Genomic DNA, 27049 nt, shown 5'->3' with positions numbered 1-27049 from the left:
AGAAAGATGTTTGCTTAGTGTTCTGCAACTCAATAAAATTGCTTCAGATTAAGTAGAACAAATTCATGAACAATTTCCTGCTTAGCAGAAATGAGCAGCGTATCAGATGAATGAAACATGTAACATGGTATTTTGGCTGGAAACCTTATTCTAGTAAAAGCATAATTTTGTAGACTCGCTTTTAAAATTCCCGCTATGAAGTACAGGAACCAATACCCCAAAAGCTTAAATAAAATCATTTTATAAATAACAGGGTGTAATTATAAAGAGCACACAGTGAGCAATTTTCACACCAAAAAAAAGTGGAAAAAAACACAATGTTATATGGAGTCAGTCATAAGCAGTACTGAGCAAATGAAAAGTGAGTTTGGAAATGTCCAGAGATTCTGTAGCTCTGATATTTAAAGGTCAAGATTTCTAGGATGAAAGAAGTTTGTTTGTAGATCCAAGATGTGGAGGCGATCAAGGATGTGCAACTTGTGAAGGCGATAAAATTTGCTCAAGATATGTCATTCATGAATAGCTTTCCATGAGAGCAATATATAACTTTAAAGCTTATTTTTGAACAGACTGGAAGCCATTGAAGTTGTTTAGGACTACTGTGATGGCATCAAGTACGGATTTATTTTGTTGACAGATTGGAAGTTGTTTAGGAAGGCTGTGATGTGATCGTGTTTACAGATTGTTAATTCTTTGACAGACTGGAAGCTAGTAAAGTTGTTTAAAAGGGTGTGATATATTTTCGGTTTGCGGCAACACCATGTGTGTATCTACTCGCCAGGTACATTAGATTATGTTCTGTTGGGATCTTTTCTTGCTTTATATTCTACTACTGCGCAGCAGAGTTCTGAAAAGATTGTCCTGCTTGTTAACTGCACTACCTGTGCGGAGGGTAGAACGTCAGGGACTTGACTTAAATTTAATTAGCTTTAGTGGATCGAGGGGACTTCTCTTTAATATAAACTTCTATGGCGGGGACTACTAATTGGTCATCATCAGGAGACTGGGTTGTGATGTGATCGGAGCATACTGATTGAACTGTCAAGTTGAAACCTAGAGTTCTTTTTCAGAAACACCCCAACTCATTAAGAGATAGTCATTACATGGTGTTACCGCAAACCTTTCCATATCATTTTCTATCTTACAAATGTTTGGGGTAACCCTTTAAAATACAGAATTTGTGCGCTGACTTCATACCAGTTAAGGGAGCTTTATTGAACGAGATGACCAGCTGATGTTACAATGAATTGGCAGCTGGTTATTCATTTTACATCCTAGATTGATTTCTTTTTGTCATGGAAGACGACGACTTGTCATTCTATATCATTAACTGTTGTTCTGTGTTGATTCATTGAATGGTTTATTCTACTCAAGAAGGAGCAGAGGGACTTGCTGCAAAAGCTGTTGACTCTGAATGATATTTGTTCAGAGATAGCAGTGCGTGTGGAGCATTGTGACTGAGTGGTCTAGTGTTACTGTATTCAGGTTCTATATGGTTCTCAAAGTATGAGTTCATATCCAGGCCTGGCTGGTCATAATGCTTGAATCTATGATAAGATACTTAAAGACGCTGGACACCTTTGGTAATGGTCAAAGACTTGACTGATCTCAACATATTATGTACAAAATAACAAACCTGCGAAAATTTGAACTTAATTGGTCGTCAAAGTTTCTACATATCCTTGTCACATGAAGTTGCTTTCAGATGCTTAAATTCAGGACCTTAAAATCTTATTCTGAGGTCTAGAAATCAAATTCACTTATTTTAGTGGAAAATTATTTATTTCTCGAAAACTACGTTACTTCAGAGGAGTCGTTTCTCAAAATGTTTGATGATTCCCCATCGTTTGTAATTTTTTATGCTTACAATTATTTTGAGTAATTACCGATAGTGTCTTGTGCCTTTAACAGTTGCTTTAACATATGTTTAATAATTGATTTGTTCTTTGGATGGGACTTATAGCAGAGCTGCCAAATATACTGCAAAAAGTCCCCTGAAAATAAACCAATCTTTCCAGGTTCTGGTGAGCAAATATGAAAACTCCAAATTCTGGAGCTTTTTTCTTATGATGTTGAATGTACCACTTTATGCAATGTATCTCTCTGATTTTTGCACAAAAACTCCCTGATTGCAAGATGCAAATGTTGGCCGCCGCCGTATTTAAACTGACCTTTGGCCATCGGATGACTGTCAAGGGAAAATTCTGATTAATGGAAGTGCTTGGGCCTAGCAAAGATTTTTTTCTGATTCTTTAAGCAAGAGGTGAAAAAAAGAAGGAAAAAAGGTAAAACGATGTAATTGATAAGGGACCGACAAAAAACTTACATCTAGACAAGGGTCTCAAGAGTTGAACGTCGGAATGAAGTCGCCATATGAAGCCATTAGTCTCCAATCATCATCATCATATGTACTGTAGTATTGTTTCTAAGCAATGAGAGAGGGTCCATGTTCAAATGAACAAACACTGACACGGTATTTTTATTGATGGTGTCTCGGACAGAGCGAAGTGTTCTGGTCTTGTCTCTAATTTGACAGCTCCAAGACCACCTCGAAAACCACTTGACGGAAACCTCTAATTGGTTCCTCCGCAAAAGCGGAAGGCTTCATCACCCGGGAATCAAATCACGTGATCGTAAGCGCTGGCTTTTCGACTCGCTGAGGAAGGTCCGGGAAGGGGAAGAAAAAGAAAAGAAAAGGAGAGTCATTTTTGATTAGGCAGCCAGCACTGAGTGCATTTAATTGAATCCAACAACATATCAATCGAATGCAATAAAATGATTAGACCTTGTAATGATAAATTGGCTCTATGGGACTGGAAATGAAGGGAGTTGCTCAGGGGTTCCCTTGATAAGGAAGACACCTCATAGGCCGTTGAGGAATTGCTTATAACAAACTCACCGGGGGAGGAGAATACCTGTACATGTACAATGTACTTGTACATCCAATTTATTACTCTTTCCTTGTTTTTGGTTCTGTAGAGGCATTAAAGGAAGCAAGCACATACATCTGTAGGCGTGGTAAGAATGAAAAATAGCAATTTTGTAGATTTGAGGCTTGTGTCCGGTTGATAGTTGGCACTACACTCTAAAAACTTCTAGGTCAGAATTAACCAGGATTCTGGGTGAGGGCCTGACGCATGTTTGGGTCAGGCTGCCCGGAATCTGGATAAAAGATTGGATTTAGTGCATACACTCTACATCAGTTTGACTCATTTCTAGGTCATTCTAGGTCACAGATTCAAGGTCATATTGACACCGGGTCACCCAGCAATGGTCATCAGGCCCCCTTGGATCCGGATTAGAGTCAATTCTGATCTGGGAGTTTATAGAGTGTAACTTTGTTTACAGGAACAAACATGCAATGTTATCTTCTTGAAATAAGTTGTTCTGAGAAGAACCAGAGGTGAGATACTCTAGTTATTTTGGAGGAATATCTTAGCCCCTGCATTGTTCTATCAATTAGATGTCCTGCATGCAAGTGAGGTTTGTGGAGACTCTCGTTGTGAGTTGTGGTGATTTCTTAGCAGAACTGGTTGCTTGACAACTGGATGTTTTGAGCTGTGCTCTGATCGTCTTCAGAAAAATGCTGGCCCCTGTCTGCACTCTGCTTTTAAGTAATGCCAATGAGATTAAGCTTGAAGGTAGGCTTAGCTCAATGGTGCCTGAACGCTGGAACTGGAACAGGATAAGCTGGACTTAGCTCGATGATGTGTGTAGGCGGGAGCTGGGGCTAAAACCTATGTCAGGTGTACAGTGTATGTACTAGGAGTGGGCAGGGAGTGTCTGTTCACCGAACTCACGGTTTCAGTTTGTAGTAAGCACAGGGAAGGGAAGTACGGAACCAAGTGGAGGATGAGGGTATATTTTATTGCCCTCGTAAGGTTATACTCCTATGTATGGCAACTTTTTAATACTTGTTATCTTGCTGGATAATATTCCGTATTAAATATTGATGCTTTTCAACACTGCTCATCTCCTTAGTAATGCCAAATAACATAAAAGTTGATCGGCTCTTCCCTCTTCGCTTTTTGATCACCTGTTTTTTTTATACTTGGCCTTAAATACACTTGATCAACTGTAGCGAAATACAGTTTTGAATACGTAATGAGTGCGCAGTCTATTAGATTAGTGTATGCGCCGCACGTGGGTGGATGCACACTGATTAGGTGCATATTAAATTAGAAGTCTTCATTTTGAATTGATTAAAACCAAATTAAATGAACAAGTAACTGTTTTGTAAAGATAGTGTATGCATAATGTGATTGTCCTGCTAACAGTAAATGATAGGTTTGCGTTAAAGCCATTGGACACTTTCGGTAAACAGTGTTGTCCAAGGCCCACACTTTGTGTACCACAACTTATACATAAAATAACAAACCTGTGAAAATTTAGGCTCAATCGGTCATCGGAGTCGGGAGAAAATAATGGGAAAACCCACCCTTGTTTCTGCATCTTTTTCATGTCATGACATGTGTTTAAAATAAATCCGTAATTCTTGCTATCGAGATTTGATATTGTTTTAATGTTTTCTCAAAAAGTAAAGCATTTCATGGAATAATATTTCAAGATAAGTCTTTCACCATTACTTTCTGTAAACCCTGTAAATTATTTGTAAATCTGTGAACTTTTTTTTTTTTTTCTGTACCGAAAGTGTATAATGGCTTTAAGACCATCTGATAAATCGTGCTTTTAAGCTGTGTTTGAATTGTTCTGATTTGGACTTGTCCTTGTGTTTATCTTCTGCTGCGTGTAGACTGGGAATCTGGAGACTACCAAGTTAATGATTATAATCATGTCCCTCGCAGTCAGGACTATATTCTTATATTGGGCACGTACAGTGTACCTCCAAAAAGGTACCGAACAGACACATTTTAAACAGGTTTTTGAAGTTTTTTGAAATGTGAGACCAATTTATATAGCACCGTTTAAAACGGTTAAGAAGGTGCTGTGGCGCATGCAGCAGCCACTGCCAGAAACACAGGGGCAAGTGTAACTGGTAGGTTATTTTTTACGTGCATTTCACGGCTTTGTGTCCTATTCAAAGAACAAAGCAAATAAGGTCAAGTGTCTTCTGCTCAAGTGCCAATAACAATTTGTTTGACTTATACACCGATGTGTGCTAATGCCTTTTCTGAGTCCTGTGGAAATTAATTTAATTATTCAATCAAAATGTTTGCGGTAACTGCTGGTAATTAATTTGATCTAGACTCTAGTCAGCAGGAACGCTCAATAGCGTTGCTCTAGAATGTCAGGGTCATTGGTTTAAATCCCAGCTGAATAGTATACTAATTGGACGAGCACTCATGAGTATACATGTACAGTGCACTGGACACTATTGGTAATTACACAAAATAAATGTTAGCATAAAAACTAACATAGTGTTGATAGTATAAAACATGAGAAACTGTTCCCTCGAAGTGTTACGTTGTTTTTGAGAAAGAGGTAATTTCTCACTCAAATATTAAAAGGCTTCTGGCCTGAGGTCTTTTAAAATTTGTTAAGGCATTTGAAAGCACACAACTTTTTTCAACAAGGGTGTTTTTTTCTTTCATTATTCTCTTGCAACTTTAATGACCAACTGAATCCAGATTGTTCACAGGTTTGTAGTTTTATTACGTATTTTGGGATATACTTGTCTTTGACAATTAACCAAGGTGTCCAGTGCCTTCAAGGCTTTGAAGTTTGTTGGACAGCAGTGTTCCTCTCTTTGTGTTTTGTTTGTTTTTCAATCAAGCACAGATGATCATTTCATTTTGCATGCAAAGAGTTCTTCACCCACATCAGCTTTGTTTTTTTGAGGCTTTGCAAGTTGATATGTTTGCAGCCTGACGTGTTTGTCTGTGTGAAACACATGTGTGAAAATCGTTTAAACAAAATGAAGCCACATGAAGTGTCATTTTATAGGTTTATACAGGATCCCACTAGCAGGGGTGTCAGATCATGCAGCGCATCTGCCGTGTCTGAAGTAAACACAAATCAAAATTGGTCTGGTTTGTGTTAAGTAGTTCTGATCAGGTATAAATATGCTTCTTGAAATTGGTTTGCACACTATCTAACTATGGATGGACACTTTCTCCTTAAATTGTGTAGTGTTATGTCGGAGTTGTCGCTACTTTGCAATAGGTCTATCTTATATTAGTCAATATTTATGTAGCGCTTTATCACAGCCCGAAGGGTGTATCAAAGCGCTTCTTACATTATTAACCCATATGGGCCATATATTTTATTCCTTAAACCATCTCAGTTCCCTGGGGAGTATACAGCCGGTGCTGCGAGCTATTCGCGCTCCAAGCTAAACATTCACACAAACCATCTCTGCCCTACCCTTTTTAACCCTGGGTGGAGAGAAGCTTCTGGTTTTGCTCATGGACACACTGAGTGTCGCGACCGGAATTCGAACCCACATCCCGATGACTTACATTAACCACCAGAACTTAAGTCCAATGCTCTTATCCGCTCGGACTCGACACCCCACTGGCATCACACCTACAATTCCGGCCATATCTCATTAGGCCCCTGCAACAGGGTCCCCATCCATACCCCCTTTCAATGTTGGCTCTCATTGCTCTGTCTTCTGCGCTCCCATCAACATTGAGCGGGGGATAGGGGGGAGAATGTTTATTCAGGGAGGACATGCAGGGAATGCTACTATCACGCTACTCCCTTCGCTCCTCTTAAGGGATCCCGCTGAACCACCCATCTCCCAAGATGCTATCTACACTTGGTGACGATAGAACCTTGCCCCGACACTAATGCCGCTCCCAAACTGTGGAATAAACTCCCAATATCTCTTCTCAATCAACAATCTGTCAATATGTTCAAAACACTGTTCAAAACAATTTCTCTGTCAAGCGCATTTGAACATGTATATGGAAAATGCACTATATAAACACATTATTATTATTATTATCATTGTAACATTGCGAATGGGTGGCCTAAGCATTTTGGCCTGGACTGCAGCTATCTGTCTGCCATTTTGGGAGCCAAGTTGTGTAGTGGCTATATCTAGATTTCTGTGTCATGATGTGTTAAAGTATCAGGCATCCTTAGCAAGAATGGTGATAGCTGTGTAGCTGCCAATTTGGACAGGGCCTTACTGATTCCCAAAGTGGCGCAACAAGATTTATCCCAGTTGATGATGTCAAGTGAAGTGGGTCAATACACACTGATGCATGAATGTTCCCAGAACAGAAGCCTACAGCTGGAGACCTCATGGCACCTTGCACATGTTGTACCAGACTAACTAACGATCTTTTTTTTAAATTTATACTTTCCATTGTTATTTGCTGATCAGGAATTTTAACAATCAATGCAACCTTGCCCATAGCACGCAATGTTTTAAAAGGTTTCATGTTAAATCTAAAGTGTTCAGAATTCTGCACTTTGGTAAATCAAAACTTCCAAGTGATTTGAATGGAACCCTTGAGTTCAAGAGGAAGGGATGGACTTGATATTGATTTATTCCCGTAATTTATATCGATTACAAAAAAAAAAAAGGAACACAATGATGAAATAGCTTAAATTTCATGTTACTTAAAAATTGACTAATTTGGCATTATGTGTTGTGGCAGAGTGTTCTAGTGAATTGGACTAAAGTTATGGTGGCTTATAAATCAGTGTGGGTTTCCTCCCCCATAAAGAGAGTGTGAAGATAACTGTTTTTTTCCCCCGCACTGTTCTTCCTAGTGGTACTTCTAGGTGAATTACATGCAAACCTAAATTATGAGCACAGATATAAATTTATAAAGAAATTTATAAAGAACGTAAACATCTTAAACTCTGAAGATTTATGTGTATAAGACCCGACTCATCTGACTTTCAAAAGGAAAACAAGACCCATCCCAAAACCCCACTGAAAAAGCTATGTCTTTACAGTTTGAATTTTTTACTTTTAGAAAATCAAAATGCCCAGCGGGTTTTTACGCTTTCCCTCCTAGCATATGGTTTGTACACTTGTGAAATCATTGATAATTGTGACAGCTCCGTAATTGTAGCCATAGTTTTTATTTCTCTGTCAATTTTAGTCATAAAACATGCAACATTTGAAGAGCGTGCAAAAGTATCCACTGAAACATGAAAGGTAAAGAGGGAGAAATAGAAGGCCACTGAGACTCCCCCATCAACCTGTGAGATTGGCCACAGTATCCCATGACTTCCTTCTCCAGCATCGGGTTTCTAAGCTCACAGCAAACTCATCCCAGCTGACAAAAAAAACATTGATGCAAGCGATATCGGTGTAAAACATAAGGAAATAAACTGCACACACATTATTTGCCCGATAGTAAAGTAAACTATAACACTGCGCGTGAACACATTGTGATATCCACAGGGCCAACCAAGCTGTATCGGGTGTCCATGGCCAATTGCGGAATTGTTTGATTTGGACTCAACAAAAAGCCACAAGAAGCAGCACGTTCGTGACTATATAGGCTGCCGACCAACTGATGTGCAGAATCTTGTCAAGCAATTGTAATCATCAAATCTGATGTAATCCTTTGTAGATTAATGTCTGAAGATCTGATCTCAGGCATGTCAATTGTTGATCAATCTCGGACAAGATGACAGATAACCCCAAATGCTCAAAATTTGTGTTTATCCATAGAGAGTCCTCAAAAGGAAGGGTCGGTAGGTCATTTTTATTTGTGATTCTTATTTTTTTTCTCAAATATAGATAATGGGAAGATAAAATCTTTGGTATTAAAATGTTAATTCCAAACACTAATCGCAACACTTTCACTCTGTTTACCTTTTTAATTAAGTATTCCAAAACAAACAACTGCTCAACTACATGTAACAAAATATTATAAGATTCTTTCTGTTTTGTAAATTTTCTAAGATTTTTAGTGATAATTTTTGGACAAAAGAAGAAAAAAAACGATCCTTTGAAAAAATGTCCAGGTCAAGATGCTTTAGTATAATTGCTTCTCTCTGCACCCAAGTGTATAAATGGGTACCCACAAGGGTAAAGATTGATATTATGTTTTATAAAGCCTATATGAAGCACCACAGCAGCCTGGGTCTGTATACTCCCCCAGGGAGCTGAGAAAAATTTACATAAATGTTATTGGCCCAATAACAGGGTACTAATGTAAAGCGCATTTTAAAATACATTATTTTAAAATGTGCTGAAAAGAACTATTTATTATTTTATCTGCATGTATCTTATGTGGAGCAAAAGAATTAAGATTGATTATAATAATGATGGGTTGAAGATTGTGCCAATATCGTATATTTTAAAGTAAAAACCTTGAATAACTAATGGCTGAATGTTTTAGTTCATCTAGAGCTCCTCAGCTAGTATAACTCAATGAACAGTAACAGCTTTCACTTGCTGCTGTTCAGAACAGGTAAAGCATACCTTCTGTTCTGAGAAATTTAACAAAACGAGTCTGACACATAATCAGGTCCTTCTTTGATGGATGGGTATAGGTTTTCAATCTACTGTCTAAATCCAGTGTCTTTGATAACAAAAAGGCCCCAAATCACCTGCCAGGAACGTGCTTGTCTCTTTCAAGGCATCTTTCCTGTTAGCAGTAGAGCCAAGAAGTGCAGATGTTTATCTTGACCATTTCAAGAGCTGATATTCTCATCGTTGCTGTGAATCTTTTTCTTTTCTGGACAAATCAAAGAGAAGATCATATCAGCTTGTACTATGCCTTAAAAGTTTTTTTAATAGGATATGAAAAAACTGTCTTGTAAGCACAGGTGCAAACTCGCGTGTCACGCCCATGTTTCAACACTTTTTACAGGTCATAAACAAAGTTTTATACACACCCACGTGACACGCTCTCCACCTATAGGAGTAGCGAAACTGTCTGAGGTATTTATGAATCACGAACTAAGAACAATGATATGAATAATAAAAGTGATAGTAACTTTTTTACAATGTGCCATGTCTGTAATAATGACACCCTTGAGTTCCGATCATCAAATCTTGTGGAGAGTAATGAGAATAGCTTCCTGATATGCAGCAACCATTAAACAACACCTTGAATTGGACACAAGGCAAGGTCACATAATACACTACTGATGAACCATGCAAGAAACACTGAGGCGAACACCTTCTATTTTATGATAAATGTATCATGGTTCTTTACTTGCACTATAAACACACAGGACCCATGGCTGACATCCTACCTGAAAGACAATGACATTAATGTTTAAGTGTTTAGCTTAAGGACACAGTGTCACGATTGGGCCTCATACCCACACTCAAATGGGTTAAACACTAATGGTTAAGTGTCTAGCTTAAGGACACAGCATCAAGACCATGAAGACTGGGACTCAAACCCACACTTAAATGGGTTCAGTATTTTAATTCAGTACACAGTAGTATTGTAACACTTTAATGGATGTGATGTTCGTTTCAACCCTAGGGTCTTTCTGTTTTAGCCTTTCAGACAGACTCCTACTTAGGTTGAAACATCAGGCCATCAACAAAGTGCACATATACCTCAGTTCATTTTGGTTGGTAAGCAGTTTGCAACATCCCATTCCTGTTTTTTCATAATCCTGAATTGTACCAGTTGTCATGTAAGGTTGAATGAAGTCTTAAGTAAATATTATAAACTGCAAGACAGTTACCCATCCTAGCATATGAAATGCTACAAACAGAATACCCACACACAGTCTTCTTCTGCATATGTGGTACAGTTAAGTTATGATCTTTCTACTTTAAGTCTATTTTCCCGATTTGTTTCCCCTTAAAAAAATCTGTAAAGTGGTTGTAAATAAAATAAGATCCAAAAAGTTTATTACACCATGTGTATTGTGTCAGTACTTGTACTAAAACAAATGTTCCTACTTTTTCCCAAGGATCACATATTATTCCTGAATATGACTGGATTGAATGTTCTCTTCTTGAATCCAATTCTCTCCTGATTTACGGCTTTGAAGGCTTAGTTGAATATCTCCAAGGGGAGAGCATACCTCGTAGCTTATTGACTAAAAGCGGCATTTCTGACAAAGCGGTAAAAGCGCAGCCTGAAACTCTTTAACTTCCTGTGTTGTGTACACCACTCAACCTTGTGTTCCTTAAGGAATTTTGCGATCCTAACCATACACGCACGTTTTATGCTAGACCTTAGATGATGTCTATCTGAGTGTTTCTCAAACTCTTGACTAAAAAAGAATTAACTGGTGTAAACTACCAACCAAAGGGACCTGGAACAAATGTAATAATTAGTCAATTATCTGGCATTTGACCCTAGCAAGTACTGAATGACAACCAACAAACATAAATAGGAATTGCAGGTGTAATAGAAACTGTTACGTGGAAATAAATAAAGGCAGACAGAAAGAGGCAGAAAGCACAAAGAAAAAACAAAGAATGGACAATAAAGAAGGAGATGGAACGAGGGGTAGAAGGATGGGGGCTGGTTTAAACACAAGAGGTTTGAAACACAAAATACAACAACCAAGGTGGGAAGGACAAAGAAATTAGTGAATGAGACGAATTGAACATTTAAAAGTAGGTAAAACATTTCAGGTGGCATGGTTGGCTTGTGCGTGAAGCGCTTGCCTCTCACCAAGGTGACCCCTATTAGATTCCTGGTCGGGGCCATATGTGAGTTAAGTTGTGCGTTGGTTCTCTGCTGTGCCACAAGGATTTTCCAGAACATCCGGTTTTTCCTCCCTCAGGAAAAATCAAACACTTTCGATCTTGGCTGTGCTCCGTGGTCAAGCCTTGCAAGCCTGCTTCTCGAACACACTGTAGCCGCATCCTTCGCAATTCAGCTCTTACCTGCGAGTAAGGATGATTAGCCCCCCAAACTATTCTTATTTTTATTATTATTATTATTATTATTATTATTATTATTATTATTATTATTATTATTATTATTATTATTATTATTATTGTTATTGTTATTGTTATTGTTATTGTTATTGTTATTGTTATTGTTATTGTTATTGTTATTGTTATTGTTATTGTTATTGTTATTGTTATTGTTATTGTTATTGTTATTGTTATTGTTATTGTTATTGTTATTGTTATTGTTATTGTTATTGTTATTGTTATTGTTATTGTTATTGTTATTGTTATTGTTATTGTTATTGTTATTGTTATTGTTATTGTTATTGTTATTGTTATTGTTATTGTTATTGTTATTGTTATTGTTATTGTTATTGTTATTGTTATTGTTATTGTTATTGTTATTGTTATTGTTATTGTTATTGTTATTGTTATTGTTATTGTTATTGTTATTGTTATTGTTATTGTTATTGTTATTGTTATTGTTGTTATTGTTATTATTATTATTATTGTTATTGTTGTTATTATTATTATTATTATTATTATTATAGATGATATCAGAGCATCCAATAGTGCTTTTGTTTGTAGCTTGGATTATACCCTTCTCTTACAATACTCTGCCTTGGAGTGATAATTGTTTCTATCCAATTTCAATACACAATGGAGTTTCACCTAAACGTAGACCTCATACCTGCCCGTAATCAACTCAAAAGCAACAGCTCACCGGACGCTGAAAGGTAATTTAAATTGACTCATTCACTTTCATTTAGTCCTCAAGAGAACAACTCAAGGGGGGTGTCCCTCCCCAATTACAAAAGGGAAACACTTTCCTTCCCCCCCCCCCTGTCATCCGTCATCCGTAGTCCGATCTGACTACAAATAATGTGATGGCTTCAAAGGAGGTTTCCTAGGTTGTCCTTCATTTTGCCTTCACGAGCGAGCGAAAAAAGAAAAAAAAAATCAATTCCGACAAACCAAAATCTGATATGGTTCATTTTGTTACCAGAGAGCCCTCGCTGCCGTAGCGGATCAATAAATCCTGTGTCGCTGGAGAAACTAGATACATTATCTAGTTACGGACTATTCTGGAATGCATGTGGAAGGAGGGAAATAAAAAATCTTTTGCAGGCCACAGAACTAGTGGCAATTAAACTCAGATATTCACATCAATCATACTGGGGGAAAAATCAATAGTGTGTAGATATAATAAGTTTCGTGTGTTGAGAGGGAAAAAAGTGGTGATATAAGATATGGAGGGTATTGGTTACCACTGTGTAACTAATATTGCTTATCGGCGAGGAATGAAAAAGATTATATTTATTTGTTAACCTCGTAATATTCTCTTTGAATCTTGTAGATTCCATCATTACCTCAACATTAGACATTTGTAATGAACATTGTGTCACGGCTATAAGCGACTCATACGCTTGGTTTGTACATATTTTACTAGTTTCAGATAAACAAATGAACAAAGCACATAAAGAGGAACACAGTGATCTCTGCCTAAAGATCTCTGGCTAATCGTATGACTAGATTTCTTTTAAAACCCTTTTAATAAGGGTTGGTTTAGTTATAATAATAATATTAATATATATATACCCCACATCTGTCAATAAAGACGCCAAAAGGCGCACCAAGCGCACTTACTTGACACTGGTTATGAATAAACATACATGTATTCAGTCGGACTTGGAGGGATGTAGATGTAGATGTGCAAAATCTCGTGAAGTATCCATGCAGAATGACCCGTCTTCCCAATCAACCTAGTTATAGGTTTATCTGTTTATGAGCTTTAAAGAATTTTGTCAGCAACATATTTCAGCTTTCAGCTTTCACATTGCTTCCTCATCCAATGTTCCTATTGTCCAGTGCTTCACACTTTGCTAAGTTCATCCTTACTCTAGAATTCCTCATCTGCCTAATATTAACATTTATATGACAGAAAAATTGCTTAAAAATAAACTCTAAAATAAGGCAGTTACAAAACAATTAGTTTGGGAAAAATATTACCTACTGAAAATAATGGGAAAATCCATGAGAACAATATGCACTTAATCTAAAGTTGTGATTATAAACCTCTTGTGTGTCTCGGAGAAGGACATATTGACATATAAACAGGCTTTAAGCAATTACTGTGCAAAATTGTGTTTCAAGAAAAATAATGAGAAAGTTTGATTGCTTTTCTTCCTGAAGTCGTTATGCTCAGGGAGTAAAATTCTGCATTGTGAGTGTCTTTGGTGATTCTAGACACGCACATGTAAACAGGGGATTACCAGTTTGTTTAAGGAGCATTTTTTGTTGCTTGATACCTTCTGTTGCTGTGAGAAAAAGACTTTGTGTACCTTGCAGAAGGTGGCTGAATGTTATACCCTTTTACTTGGCACCCAACCAACTGTGAAGAACATTCAAAAGTTAAAATGTGAAAAGCTGTACATTGCCATTTGAGAAAAAAAAAAAAAAAGCTTTGCTAAAGCTTCATTTCTGCATTCTCCCGATGACCAATGGAATATGCTGTCTGAAACTTTGAGCAGCCCTCTGGTTCTTCAAAAACATATACCTTCACTAAAGAGATTGAGCGTTAGGTCGGGTGACTAGGGAAATTTACTACTCGACCAGTCACGCCTCAAATAGTCGCGACTTCGACACTAGTCATGACTATAAGTTTGAATTCCCAAGATGCATTGTGAGGTAATGTTTGCTGCAGGTGCAATGGTAAAGTTCACACTGAAAGGATTGAAAGACTGTGTCACTGATGTCTGATTGTGTTTTGTAAGTAAATTATGTTAAATGGTGTTTGAAGCTTTGCATGGTGTGGAGAATAAGAGTAACTATAAATATAAATATTAATAGTAAATTTGCGGGTTCAACCATGAGTAAAAACTCTTTTGAAGGATTTTGAAATTATGTTGTCGTATATAGTCGTGAGCGACACAATTGGTCCACCAAAAAGGAACATGTACTTATGTAGTTGCGACTATTTTTGTTATAGTCATGGCAGCACGATTAGCGGAGTAGTTGAAGATGGAAGTCCCGACTCGACTACGTAATCGATAGTCGCGACTACAACACTAGTCGCACTAGTTACCCGGGCTCCAAAACTTACTTCAAGGTGATTTCTGTGGTGTCCATATGTGAAAGCTGCTGCCCTAGATGTAGTGAGACTGCCAACTTCAGAACTAGATTACTCAGTTGGTAAAGCAGATTAGTCCATATATAGGTAACAGGTTCAAGTGTGCTCAAGTCAATTTGTCTTTGTCCAACCTAAAATTAATTAGATTTTACTCGGTCAGTTTCCCTAGTGGTTAATTGGAAATAAATTAGCTGAACTCGCGGGGAAAGTTCTGCTCTTTAAACATGGGATACAATTTGATTTCTTATTTGTAGCTGTCCTTAACTTTATAACTTGTCTGCAATTTATTTCTAGAAGTAATATTTTTTCTGTTTTAAATATGGAATTACTGTCTATGCCTTGGATTTGTGGCTTTGGTAAAATGGGCTTCCAGCAAATTAATGCAATAAATTTTACTTTCATGTTCATGTTAACGAGACTTTCAATGTACACAGGTGAAATCCAATTTTGTACGCCTAATTAATTTTTGATTATAATGTCAGTGCAAGCTGTGTTATTGCTGGAGACTTGAAAATGGACAACCAATAAACCATGTCGGAGTATAAACACTAGAAGATGACACGGTGAGATTGACACGCTGCATGAGAAATGAAGCTAGATTCCTTGATAATTACAGTCATGAATCCTGTGGATTGCAGTGGCATATTAAGAAGAAGGGACAGGGAGTGTGCGTGAAGAAGTGGTACATGGGAGGGATAGCAACGAGATGCAGGGAAACAAGTTTCTTTGACCTCCTTGCTTCAAGTTCTACTTAAAGGGTTTTGATACCTTTGTACATGTAGATGAAGTTTGTTTTTGCCTTAGACATGATTCCCTGCTGGCTGTGAATGAAGATGATACATGTACACGTTATATTTACCTGTAGAAGTTTCAGATTATTTAGTCATTTAGTCAAAAAAGGGAAAATCACAGAGCAACATAATTTCAGGAGAGTTGTGAAAATCCCTTCTACATGCTAAAACAATTTCTCATTTCTCGTAAACAACATCACCTAGCTCAGCAAGTAATATTTCAAGGGAAGTCTTCTTCCTTCATTATCTTTAAACTGTGTTAGTTCAATTTAAATCTGTGGACGTTTGCGTTTTAAAGTGCACAAACCGTTAATTAACTGTTTAAGCCACAGTTAGAGGCTAAGTGTGGTGTGTCCTGTCCTGTAAGCTACGCTCACTTGACACATTTTTCCACTGATTACCAGAAGCCCAGTTTGGGAGTCAGAACATGTTTAAAATTTACATCTAGGGACAGGTTTGTGAACAATTCCAGATTGAAACACAGAGAAATAAATTAAAAAAAAGTTGAGTCACAGAAACCATTTTTTAAGGACACAGATGGAGAGGAAAAATGTAATTCTCTTCCTGATTCCAGGTGTCCGTCCATGTGTTAAAACTAAAGACCTGTTGTATAAACAACTCCTCATAGTGTATCTTTAATATTCATTCTCTTGTTCTCTTTTGTTGTTGCTGCCGTGTTCCAATTCTTGCACTTACTGTTGTTTCACGAGGACAGTGTTCCATTTGTTTTTGATGAGTCTGGATTGATGTTACATCGATGCTGCAGATGTCTGTCCTGATGAAACTAAGCTATCCATCGATGAGGGCAGCTGGTTACCAAATGACTAACGCAAATCAATAAGTTTCACAATTAAGATTAATCCTAATGGTGTATCAATCTTAATTGCTAATCAAAGTGTGATGTCACCATACAAATCACTTCTTCTTATCGTATCCAAGATATATCGTAAACTAGATATTGTGTACAACTCACTATGGTGATACAAATCACTATGGTGATACAAATCGCTAAGGTGATTGACAACTTGTCTTATTGTGAAAACCAACCCTGGGCCGAGTTTCATGGATCTGCTTACTGTAAGCAAATAATGGGCACTTACAGAAGCAGAGAATTCCAAGCTTTTTTGTGTACATAAACTAGGAATTGGGTAGTAATCGTCCTGTATTTTCATTTATCTTGTATTGTGAAACCACACTTTGTTTTGCATTTAAGATTGATGAACATCTTAAGATCAATCTTAGATTTCTGTGAAATCGAGCCCAGCCTTAAGATGAGATATTATGGTGATCTTGTAGTGTGACATCACATTTTGTGCAGCTTAGCAATTAAGACTATTCACATCTTAAGATCTTGTCAATATCAGCTTATTGATATTGTGCAACTAAGACTGATACACATCTGAAGATCAATTTGCTTATATTGTGAGATCAAGCCCCGTCTTGGGAATCTTGTATGGGTTATATAATGATAACATGGTGTGACTGATTGGCCACCAGAAATTGAGCAGACTGGAGTGAGGGAGTTTAAATCCCGGTGGATACACATGTATCCTTGAGCAAGACACTTTGCTTCAATTGCTTATTTTACTTGTTATCACTCTGGAGTGAATGCGCGATACCTGCTAGGGAAGGAGGTTGTTGATGTGAATGATTACCAACCTGTGAACCATTAAGTTGCCAGTGCTGCATACTCCTAAGGAGTTGAGATGGTTTTAGCATCGCTTAGAGCTTGATAAACAGGGCTGATAATAATATAAGAAACTTAAAGGGCCTAGTTGGCTTGAAAAAACACACAATAGTTACACGTTATTATTATTATTGGATGTTTAAATGATGTATGAAGGTTGTTTTCCAATCAGTGTAAATGTGATCAAGTGGCAACGCTTTGACATTTAGTGGACGCTTTGGATACCATATTGCTTCACAGTACGAAGCAAACAAAACCGCACACTTTAATGGGGTCCTACGTGCAAGACTTGCACTGTCATTGCACTTTACAGTGTTAGTTTTATTGTAATCCTACACGAGCATTTAAGATGCTGATTAACATGTAAAACACATCGGACATGAGCGCTGACACTAACGGACTAAAGTGCAGTCAGGCATGTGTGTTACATAGACTAACTGCTAACGTATCCCTGGAGAAGTCAACAATATATTATTAAAGGGAAAAAGTGCAGCATTGCATCTTGTAAGAGTACATTCTCTCCATCTTCTAGTTTTCGATAACCTGACCATACAAACAACCTGTGAAAAAATCACCAAATCTGTGTTTCATTGTTTTGAGTGACACTCTACGTATTGTCAGTGATTTTGTACACATTCATAAAGATCAGGCTTATTTTGATTTTGTCATTGAAAATAAGCAATAGTGATTTAGGGGTCTTCAAATGCTCTTTCCTTGACAGTACATGTGTGTGATGTGTCATGGCCGAGCGGTCAAGTGCACTGGAGTCAAGTTCTAGTGTTTCTGATGAGCAAAGTGAGGGTTATTTTTGACTCCCAGTCATGACACTTTTGTCCTTAAGTAGGCACTTAACCATTATTGCTTCATGTGTCCTTCTGATGAGAAGCCATATAGGTCCTGTTCATCATGTTCATTGTGTAATGCATGTGAAAAAACAAAAAAAACAGTACACTTGTCCTAAGGAGAAGGGTTTGACTGCAAAGTGCATCTCGTAACCGTTACATGGTGCTGTGTACAAAAAAGGGTTGTATATTTTAACTAGGTAAAGAGCAATGCAGAGCTGTACATCCCCCCCTCTTTAATAGAAAAACAGGCAATTTTTCACAAACAATTGTAAATCTGAGAAACAGTCATCTGAAAACACACAATGCGATGCAAGAAGGGTGTGTTTTCTTTCCATTATTTTCTTGTAACTTTGATGACCAATTGAGGCCTCATTTTTAAAGGTATTGTATTGTATGCTGATGTTGGGATACACCATTGGATGAGAATACTGTTTACTGACTATTACCAAAATAACCGGGCCAAGGTCTATGTAAGACTTTGTCACACCCGCAAAGAGTGACTTTTTTTGTCTTAGAATTGTATGATAATAAATTGTAATGCAGCCATCAGATCAGCAGAGTGACTCTGTTCCAAGACGGCTTTTTATTCCAGCCCGACACACATCGTGTAGGTAATAACCTTCCAATGTAAGTTCATAATTCATATGGTCTGCTTTAGTCGATGCATCTAAAACGAATTAGGTGATCCCAGACATGGCAATGGTCCATCACAAGATCCTGTGAGAGTGGTTGTGCCTTGAGGTGCAATCCCAGGGAGACTACTTAAATAGTGAATGACTGTCCCATCTTTCAGAATATGATAAGAAGACAAAGACAAGAAGACATGTGTGTGTCTAGTGCAACCCCATTTTGCTTCAACAGAAAAAAATTAAGACCCTTCATTTATTTATAAAATAATTCTGTGGGGGTTGCAAAATGTAAAGAAATAATTTTATTTAGTAAATAAATAGTAAGAAAGAAATATAAAAAAATAACTGATTCAAATAAACTACCAATTTTGGCAAACTGTCAGAGGGACAGTCTTTTTTTTCCAAAAGCCAATTTTCTTATTGTGAAGGAAATACCTGAACAATTCATACAAATCAGGAGTGCTTTTTATCTACTTACCTGATAAAGGCTTTTGGCACTGTGAAAGAAGTAGTGCTAAGTTCTTTTTTTCTTTCTATCTTTTCAATCTTTTAAAGAAAATGTCACAAAACTATTTGTACCACTCCAAAGATTTTGCTTTAATATTGCTGCTGGCTAAGTAGGGATAATGTACATCTTAGCCCCACTTTCTTTACATGTTGTAAGTTTTTACCTAGAAACGTAATCCTAGCAAAGTTGCAAAGCTGCGTCACTCTGTGCTGTTTTTCACCGATTATTCCAGCACCGATCAGAAATCTGATACATGCACTGCCTCGTAGCCTTTTAGAGCGGAGCATGGAATTACAGAGTAATCTTTTAAAAGGACCACAAGGTTTGATGGTTGAGGAGGAGAGCTCGTGGGAAGGTCTTTGTGTTGTCATGATTGGTTCATTGCTTGCTGTTTGGACCAGGCGAAACTCATCTTGAGGAAGAAAATAAACAAAGAGGTCTGAATCTTAGAAGAGAGAGAGTGCTGCATTGACAATAACTGTATTTGAATTGTGAGATGCCCACACTGTATTTGTTCTTCTAGCTTTTGAACTAGTGCGCTTGAAGTGGATGGTTCTGTGAGATGATTGGTACTCTTTGAATGTAATGCCAAGTTGAAAAGTTGTCTGAAAAAAAAAAAACAAACCTAGCCCCAGCTTGCATACCATTTTTTATGGGAAAAAGAGAACAGAAAACAAAATTACTTGTAGTATATATCTTAAATCCGCTAGTGTTAGAATAATTATGAGAGGGTGGGACACATGCTCTCACAGTAAAGAATTTTAAGGATAGTGTATTCAATTTTGAGAAACTGTTTACTTCCAAGTACCACAGTTGTTTGCAGTTATGGAAAAAGAGATCATTTTTTATCCCCCAACATTTTTAATCTAAGAAGCATTACTGACAGTGCATGACTTTTCAGATTGTGTAATTTCTATCGCCGCTGAGAATTACACAATATCTTAAAAAATGCTTCCACATTTTGAAAATTTTCACAGGTTAGTGAATTATGGTTTATATCTACAACTATATATGATTGAAACAAACAGTGGGTTCAGTTTCTAAATGTAAACAACCCCTTTAAGTTAGAAGAATTCTTTTGGCGGTACATTGTAGCATGCCCTTTAAAGCTAGTGGACACTTTTGGTAAACAGTGTTGTCCAAGGCCCACACTTCGTGTATCACAACTTATATACAAAATAACAAACCTGTGAAAATTTAGACTCAGTCGGTCATTGGATCCACCCTTGTTTCTGCACGATTCGCCGTGTCATGACATCTGTTTACTATAAATCCGTAATTCTCAATGTCGAGAATTGATAATTGTTTTACTGTTTTCTCAAAAAGTAAAGCTTTTCATGGAAGTCTTTCACCGTTACCTTCTGTAAAGCCTGTAAGTTGTTTGTAGATCTGTGAACTTTTATTTTTTTCTGTTTCGAAAGTGTATAATGGCTTTCATATCAGCTGCCATCATCTCAGCCAATCTAAACTCTAAAAAAAAAAAGCAAAAAAACACATGAATAATGTACCCAAGGAAAGGAAGTGTTATATAAATGTTTTTCATTTCCTACGTCTCATGTCTGGTTGTCCTGCATCAACCCTCGTTGTATTGGCTGGCCGGCAATTGGAGAATGAACGAGCATCTCAAATATCGTTTTCTCTGAGTCGTGTTTCAATTCGCTTCAAAACATATTACCTTCATAAATAAGACATGAACTTTCTTGTTACATGTATACGAAGGACAAAAGTAAATTATGCATTCCATTTTTTTGATATTAAACTGGCTGATTACATTTTGAATAATGGATGATGCTACATGTAGCCCCGTGTGCATGAATAATGCATCGGTCATTGGGGAATGTTGTTTGCTGGAAGAAAACTGTTTGGTTTACAAAAAAAAATTGATTTTATAATATTGTAGACTTTGGATGTTTTCCTTGTGTTGTAAAGCTCTCTTTTGAAAACTGTACATTTTTCAATCGTTAAATTTTTAACATAATTTTTATTCTAATAATGTGTCAATTTTTAGAGAAGTCTGGTCACTTTGGAAAATTTGTACATCAACCTATTAACATTGTTGTAGTCAAGGCCACAAAGTCCAAGACCGAAACTGAAGTTCATGAATCATTTCTCAACAGATTCAAATGTTGTGGGTGAAAAATTATCCAAACTAAATTACGGTGAAGGGGATCCTTTCTTAAAATAGTTTATACTATCAACAGCTGCAGTGCTTCTTATGTTCTTTCATTTTAAGGAGTGTTAACCAAATCTATGACCCTACTTTAAAAGTGTCCACTGGCAAAATATTCAGGCAAACCAAGGAAAAGGTTGTGGACAATGCAAAACAACATTGTATAAAGGGCTGTAATTTTAATCTGGTGTTTATTAGAAAAAAACAGTTTAGAAGTATATTCTTGCTTCCAAGTGTTGGAATGAAAGGAAAGCTCTTTTAAATCAAAAAGTTGTAATTAGAGCCAAAGTTCATATAGCTGCTTAAGCTCAAATGTAATTAGTACAAAACAATTTTGCTTACCAGCCAAAATACCATGTAATTTGGACTTGTTTCATGCTTATCTTTGCGTAGCAGAAAACTGTTTTTAAGCAGCTCGATGAAGTTGTGTCCTGTTGATAGCTTTACTTCCATTTACTGTATGCATTTTCTTCTCTAACTTTGTTTTCTTTTCAGAAACATTGAATTTCATTTTATGGGTGGTGTGGCCTTGAGTATCACCAAATATATAACTTGGTTGGCACTGATGGCCCATTTGAATAAAACATTTGAAACCCTTTCTATGAAGATTATACTCAGAGGCAGTGGCACTGAATACTGAAAATAATTGTTAGCATAAAACCTTACTTGGTAACAAGTAATGGGGAGAGGTTGGTAGTATAAAACATTGTGAGAAACAGCTCCCTCTGAAGTGGAGTAGTTTTCGAGAAAGAAGTAATTTTCCACGAATTTGATTTAGAGACCTCAGATTTAAAATTTGAGGTGTTGAAATCAAGCATCTGAACGCACACAACTTCGTGTGACAAGGGTGTTTCTTCTTTCATTACTATCTCGCAACTTCGACGACCGATTGAGCTCAAATTTTCACAGGTTTGTTATTTTATGCAAATGTTGAGATACACCAAGTGAGAAGACTGGTCTTTGATAATTACCAGTAGTGTCCAGTGTCTTTAATAAATAGATTATTTAAAAGTTTACTCAACATGCTCAGTTACCCTGGTGAATTATCATTTGATTTGTGAAAAAAAAAGAGTTGCATCCCCTTTAAAGGGGATCCCGCTGCTGCTGCTTCCTAGGTTGTATCAGAAACGTGGGTGTGATCCCTGGCTTTACGGTAGTTACAGGCTGAATGGCTTCTGACCATTACCCATAGATATCAACAAAATAGGGAGACGAACATTTGGGCTTATAATCTCAGTTGGTAGAGCACTGGCACCTTTTTGCGGGGGTCGCAGGCTTGAATCCATCTCTCCTTAAATTTTCTTTGTGGAACGAACCCCAATAATCAGTTTCCCTTGTAGTTTATTACATGGTAATCTATAAACTGTTGTATTTTCAGTAAAGGTTGCCCTTTGCAAACCTGGATTGGCCAAACTTGTGGGAGTGACATCTTCGGAAAATGAAAGGTCAATTTTTACGGCTGTGAATCCTGAAGTGTCTTTACATAAATCATGAGCCACAGCTCTGTAAATCTACTGCCGTGTTCAGTTACAGCTTTATAATGAATCCAATATCAGGCCTGGCGATGAACTGGTTATTCATGATTGAGTGGTCAATTTTTCTTGGAATAGCAAAATGGTGGTGTTTAAGAGCACCATGGGGTGGATTTTCTCTTGGATTGTTGACACAAAGAACCGGTGAATGCAATAAGAACTGAACTGAACATTGGTTTGCACGCTTTTCTCTTTTGGTAAATAGCACCAGTCTGTATATAAGAGGATAATATAATTTCTTATTTGCAGATTAAAAAACGGGCACGTTTCAATCCAATAAGAGGCCTTGAGTTTTCCAGATGAATTTTGATCAGGTAGGCGTATTGATAGAAGGGTGCGTAGGAAGGTGCAAAGAAGTATTGTATTTTGAAGTATAAAGGCAAAGTCTACTGATTGCATTTTGATTGGAGTTTGATAACAAAAACACCAACATACCAATGTGCGTATAATATCATGAAACTTGATATTAAAATAAATAGCAATACCAGTTGTCAAACAGCAATATTTACAAAGCGAAGTAGATATATATATACACTGTGTTGCTGCAAACAGAAAATTCATTGATACCTCACCATGAAGTGCTTCAAAACCTACATCATGTAATATCAGTAAGGTGTCTGTAATTGAGTGCAGCAATATTGGCGAGTACTAGAGTGCTGTATTGGCTTCTTAAAACCCCAGCTAGTTCATCTTGTCTTGATATTTGTTAACTTTTGCTCAGTGGTGATTTGTGATTCGATCTTTGGCCTTGACCATAGAGTCAACTAGACCTGATGTTGTATTTATTTAAACTCAACCCAATGGCTCGGACTTAACTCAATTAATCAAACTCAGACTAAATCAATGACCCAGACTCAGGACATGTACGGAACCCAATAACTAGTACTCAGACTCAGTCTCAACCCAATAACTCTGACCAAGGCCTGGGACATTCGTTCTCAAAAACTATGTCACTTCAGAGAAAGCTGTTTCTCACAATGTTTTATACTATCAACCTCTCCCCATTACTTGTAATCAAGAAAGGTTTTATGATAATAATTATTTTGAGTATTTACCAATAGTGTCCACTGCCTTTAAGGACTTTAAAACAAGACTTCTTTCAGCTGTACACTTTATCTTTTCCTTTGGAGAGAATATCATATCGAGCTCCAACAATCAGGAAGATTATTTGTTTACCACTGTATTGTAGGATCCAATGCAATCTAACACTGATACACCGTACACAGTGTTTACTCTGTAGAAGTGGGATACAATTAACTTTTTTTCTTATTTATTTTCTGTCTTGTTTCCACAGGCATGGAAGACAAGAGAGGACCCGGTTTTACACATTGAGCTACGTCGGCAAGCAGATCTTCTTGTCATTGCACCCTTAGATGCTAATACTCTGGCTAAAGTAGCCAATGGAATCTGTGATAATCTGCTGGTATGTAATCTAAATAACTGTGAAGAAAAAAAATATCGTAAGTCCACGTAGTGTTTTAAGTCCCTCACTTGTGATAAATACCTGAAAACTTACTTGTTGTAATAAATACCTCCAAAACATGCTTGTGATAGGTACATGTTCACGTGGAAACTTGTTCCGGATAAGTACATTATAGAGACACTCTGTGGTAGAAACCTAAAACTCACTTGTTTTGATAAAAAACATACTTGTGATAGGTACTGTACACAAAAACCCACTTAAAAGTACAACTAGGTGAGGCTTGCGGTAGCACCATGTGTAAATCTCTTTTGAGTAATGTTGGTTCTCTCCTCTTTGAACTTGTGCGCTGTGCGTTTACACATGCACATTGTTAAACGTCAGCAGTGACGACCAATCCGAGGGTCTATACATTTTGCTCAGCCGAAGACATAGTCAGGGTTAAATGTCATAATTGCATGTTTTGCATCAGGTGCATACCACTTATCAGCTTTTACTTTGGCCTCAGTTTCTCATGGAAGTTCTCTCATAGTCTCCTATGAAAGAATTACTTCTCCCTGGAAAGCAGGTCGCCCACAGGAAATGTCAAAGACGGTCTAGCTGATGTCCTTGATGCATTAAGCCTGTATTGATTCGTTTCCCCTGAAGAGATGTTGAGATAACTCTCTCATGCATGCCCTATTTCCCAATCCCTCATATTTCTTCGTTATAATCTAACATTGAAGAGAGAGAGAGAGAGAGAGAGGGTGGAGATGGGTAGACTGTGGTAGTTCTCCTTTCACCTGCCCCCCTTCTTTTTCCCCCAACCTGAACCACCAACCCATTTCTATTCTTATTCGGAGCTTGAAAGTAATCAGTTTTTTTGTGCTCGGGCGTGAAATTTGAAAATGCAAACATGAAATTTTCCCCAGAAATAAGATTGGCAAACAAGTTGTAAATTGATGCAGTGAAATATGTCTCAGGGAAGAGCTAGCTGGATGTTGTACTACAGAAGTGGTCTGGATGATGAAGTGGTTTGACAATGTTGAATTTATAAACTACATTTCTGCGTATGTGTTATTGCTGAGGTGCAGAGAGTGATTGCGGATGCTGTAGGGGACGGATCAGTCTTGAGTCACTGCAGGATTCTTAGCATTTCCGTCCCAAAATCTTCTTGATTACTTTTCTGCCAGTTCATATAAACCTTCATTATGAGTTTTTGAACAGTTTGAATCAGGACTGTATAACACTCAAAGCATGTGTCTTGTAGAAAATTTCAATAAGATAGATATTGTCTATTAGGGGCCAAGTTTAAAAACATGTTCTGTTGACTGCATGTTCAACTTGTGTCCCAAAGATGACAGCAGCAAAGCTCTGAGAGATATTTTAAGTTTCTTAGAGTACTTTGACAGTCTTGACTTTCAAAGCAGGTGGACAACATTGGTTATTTGCATAGACTGGGATCCACAATTTGTGTTACCCAACGTACAGATGAACTATCAACAACCTGTAAAAGTTAAGCTCATTCGGTCATCAAAATCACCCACGGGATGCATCTCCCCCTCTTCACAATTTTCCAGTGTCCCCTTCCCCCTTATTAAAATGTTCAAACATACATGCTGCCCTTTAAAAAAGAAAAACATCTGATAGGCCACTAAAACCCATACAACAATGTAATGTGACGCAAGTTAGGATCCGGGTCGGGGGAGGGGAATGAGCCCTGGAGAGATTCACACTATTGTGAGAAGAAAGTAGTTATTTTTGTTACATTGTGGGCTTAGCATTTACTTCTCCCAAGGCACCTTTTTATTTGTTTGTTCTTACATGGGCAGTAAGACTAAATTAGTCCAAGTGTGGTAGCACTAACAAAACGCATCATAATGTTGTTTTGTCAACCTTTTGTTGAAATAAGTTCAAAGTAGGGCATTGCTCTTAGAGAAACAAGATTATCTTAAAGGCACTGGACACTTTTGGTAATTACTCAAAATAATTGTTAGCATAAAAACTTACTAGTTACAAGCAATGGAGAGCTGTTTGGTAGTATAAAACATTGTGAAAAATGGCTCTCTCTGAATTAATTTTCAGAAAAAAATTTGAATTTGACATTGAGACCTCAGAATTAGATGTTGAGGTCCAGAAATCAAGCATCTGAAAGCACACACAACTTCATGTGACAAGGGTGTTTTTCTTCCATTTATTTGTGCATATGTTGAGATACACCAAGTGAGAAAACTAGTCTTTGACAATCACAAAGGTGTCCAGTGTCTTTAAGACAGAGACACAGAGACAGTATTCAGAAACATAGCTGTTTTTGTTAGCATTTGTCTAGTGTAATTCAGGAAATCTACCTCCATGGTAAATGCTAATAATACATTGTTTTTTGAACAAATTGTGTAGTCTAACTGGCTCGGCATGGAGCAGAATAACATGTGCTTGTCATCATTTCATAACTCCAATTGGATAAATACGCAAATCCTCTACTTCCCTTCTATAAATCCAGCCACTGCATATACTGTTTATGTCCAATCTCTTCATCTGTGTATTTGTCAGTCCATTATACATTGTTCCCCAGAGGGAGAGAAGTGTAGATCGGATCAACACGATCT

General features: G+C 37.3%; 1 protein-coding gene across 2 annotated transcripts in view; it reads left to right on the top strand.

The window, feature by feature from the left end:
- LOC139942315 (phosphopantothenoylcysteine decarboxylase-like) overlaps positions 1 to 27049 on the top strand; it is a 92686-nt gene that overhangs the window by 50748 nt on the left and 14889 nt on the right. Inside the window, exon 4 of one of the 2 annotated variants that reach the window (XM_071939136.1) lies at positions 24339 to 24467. In XM_071939136.1, the coding sequence (XP_071795237.1) occupies positions 24339 to 24467 (129 nt within the window). Of the gene's footprint in view, positions 1 to 24338; positions 24505 to 27049 lie in introns of both variants that reach the window. The other variant, XM_071939135.1, reaches the window with a different exon arrangement.

The sequence above is a fragment of the Asterias amurensis genome, chromosome 9 (assembly GCF_032118995.1).
Source record: "Asterias amurensis chromosome 9, ASM3211899v1".
Taxonomy (NCBI): domain Eukaryota; kingdom Metazoa; phylum Echinodermata; class Asteroidea; order Forcipulatida; family Asteriidae; genus Asterias; species Asterias amurensis.
The sequence above is the reverse complement of the archived record's forward strand: the minus strand, read 5'-3'. Positions and strand labels throughout refer to the sequence as shown.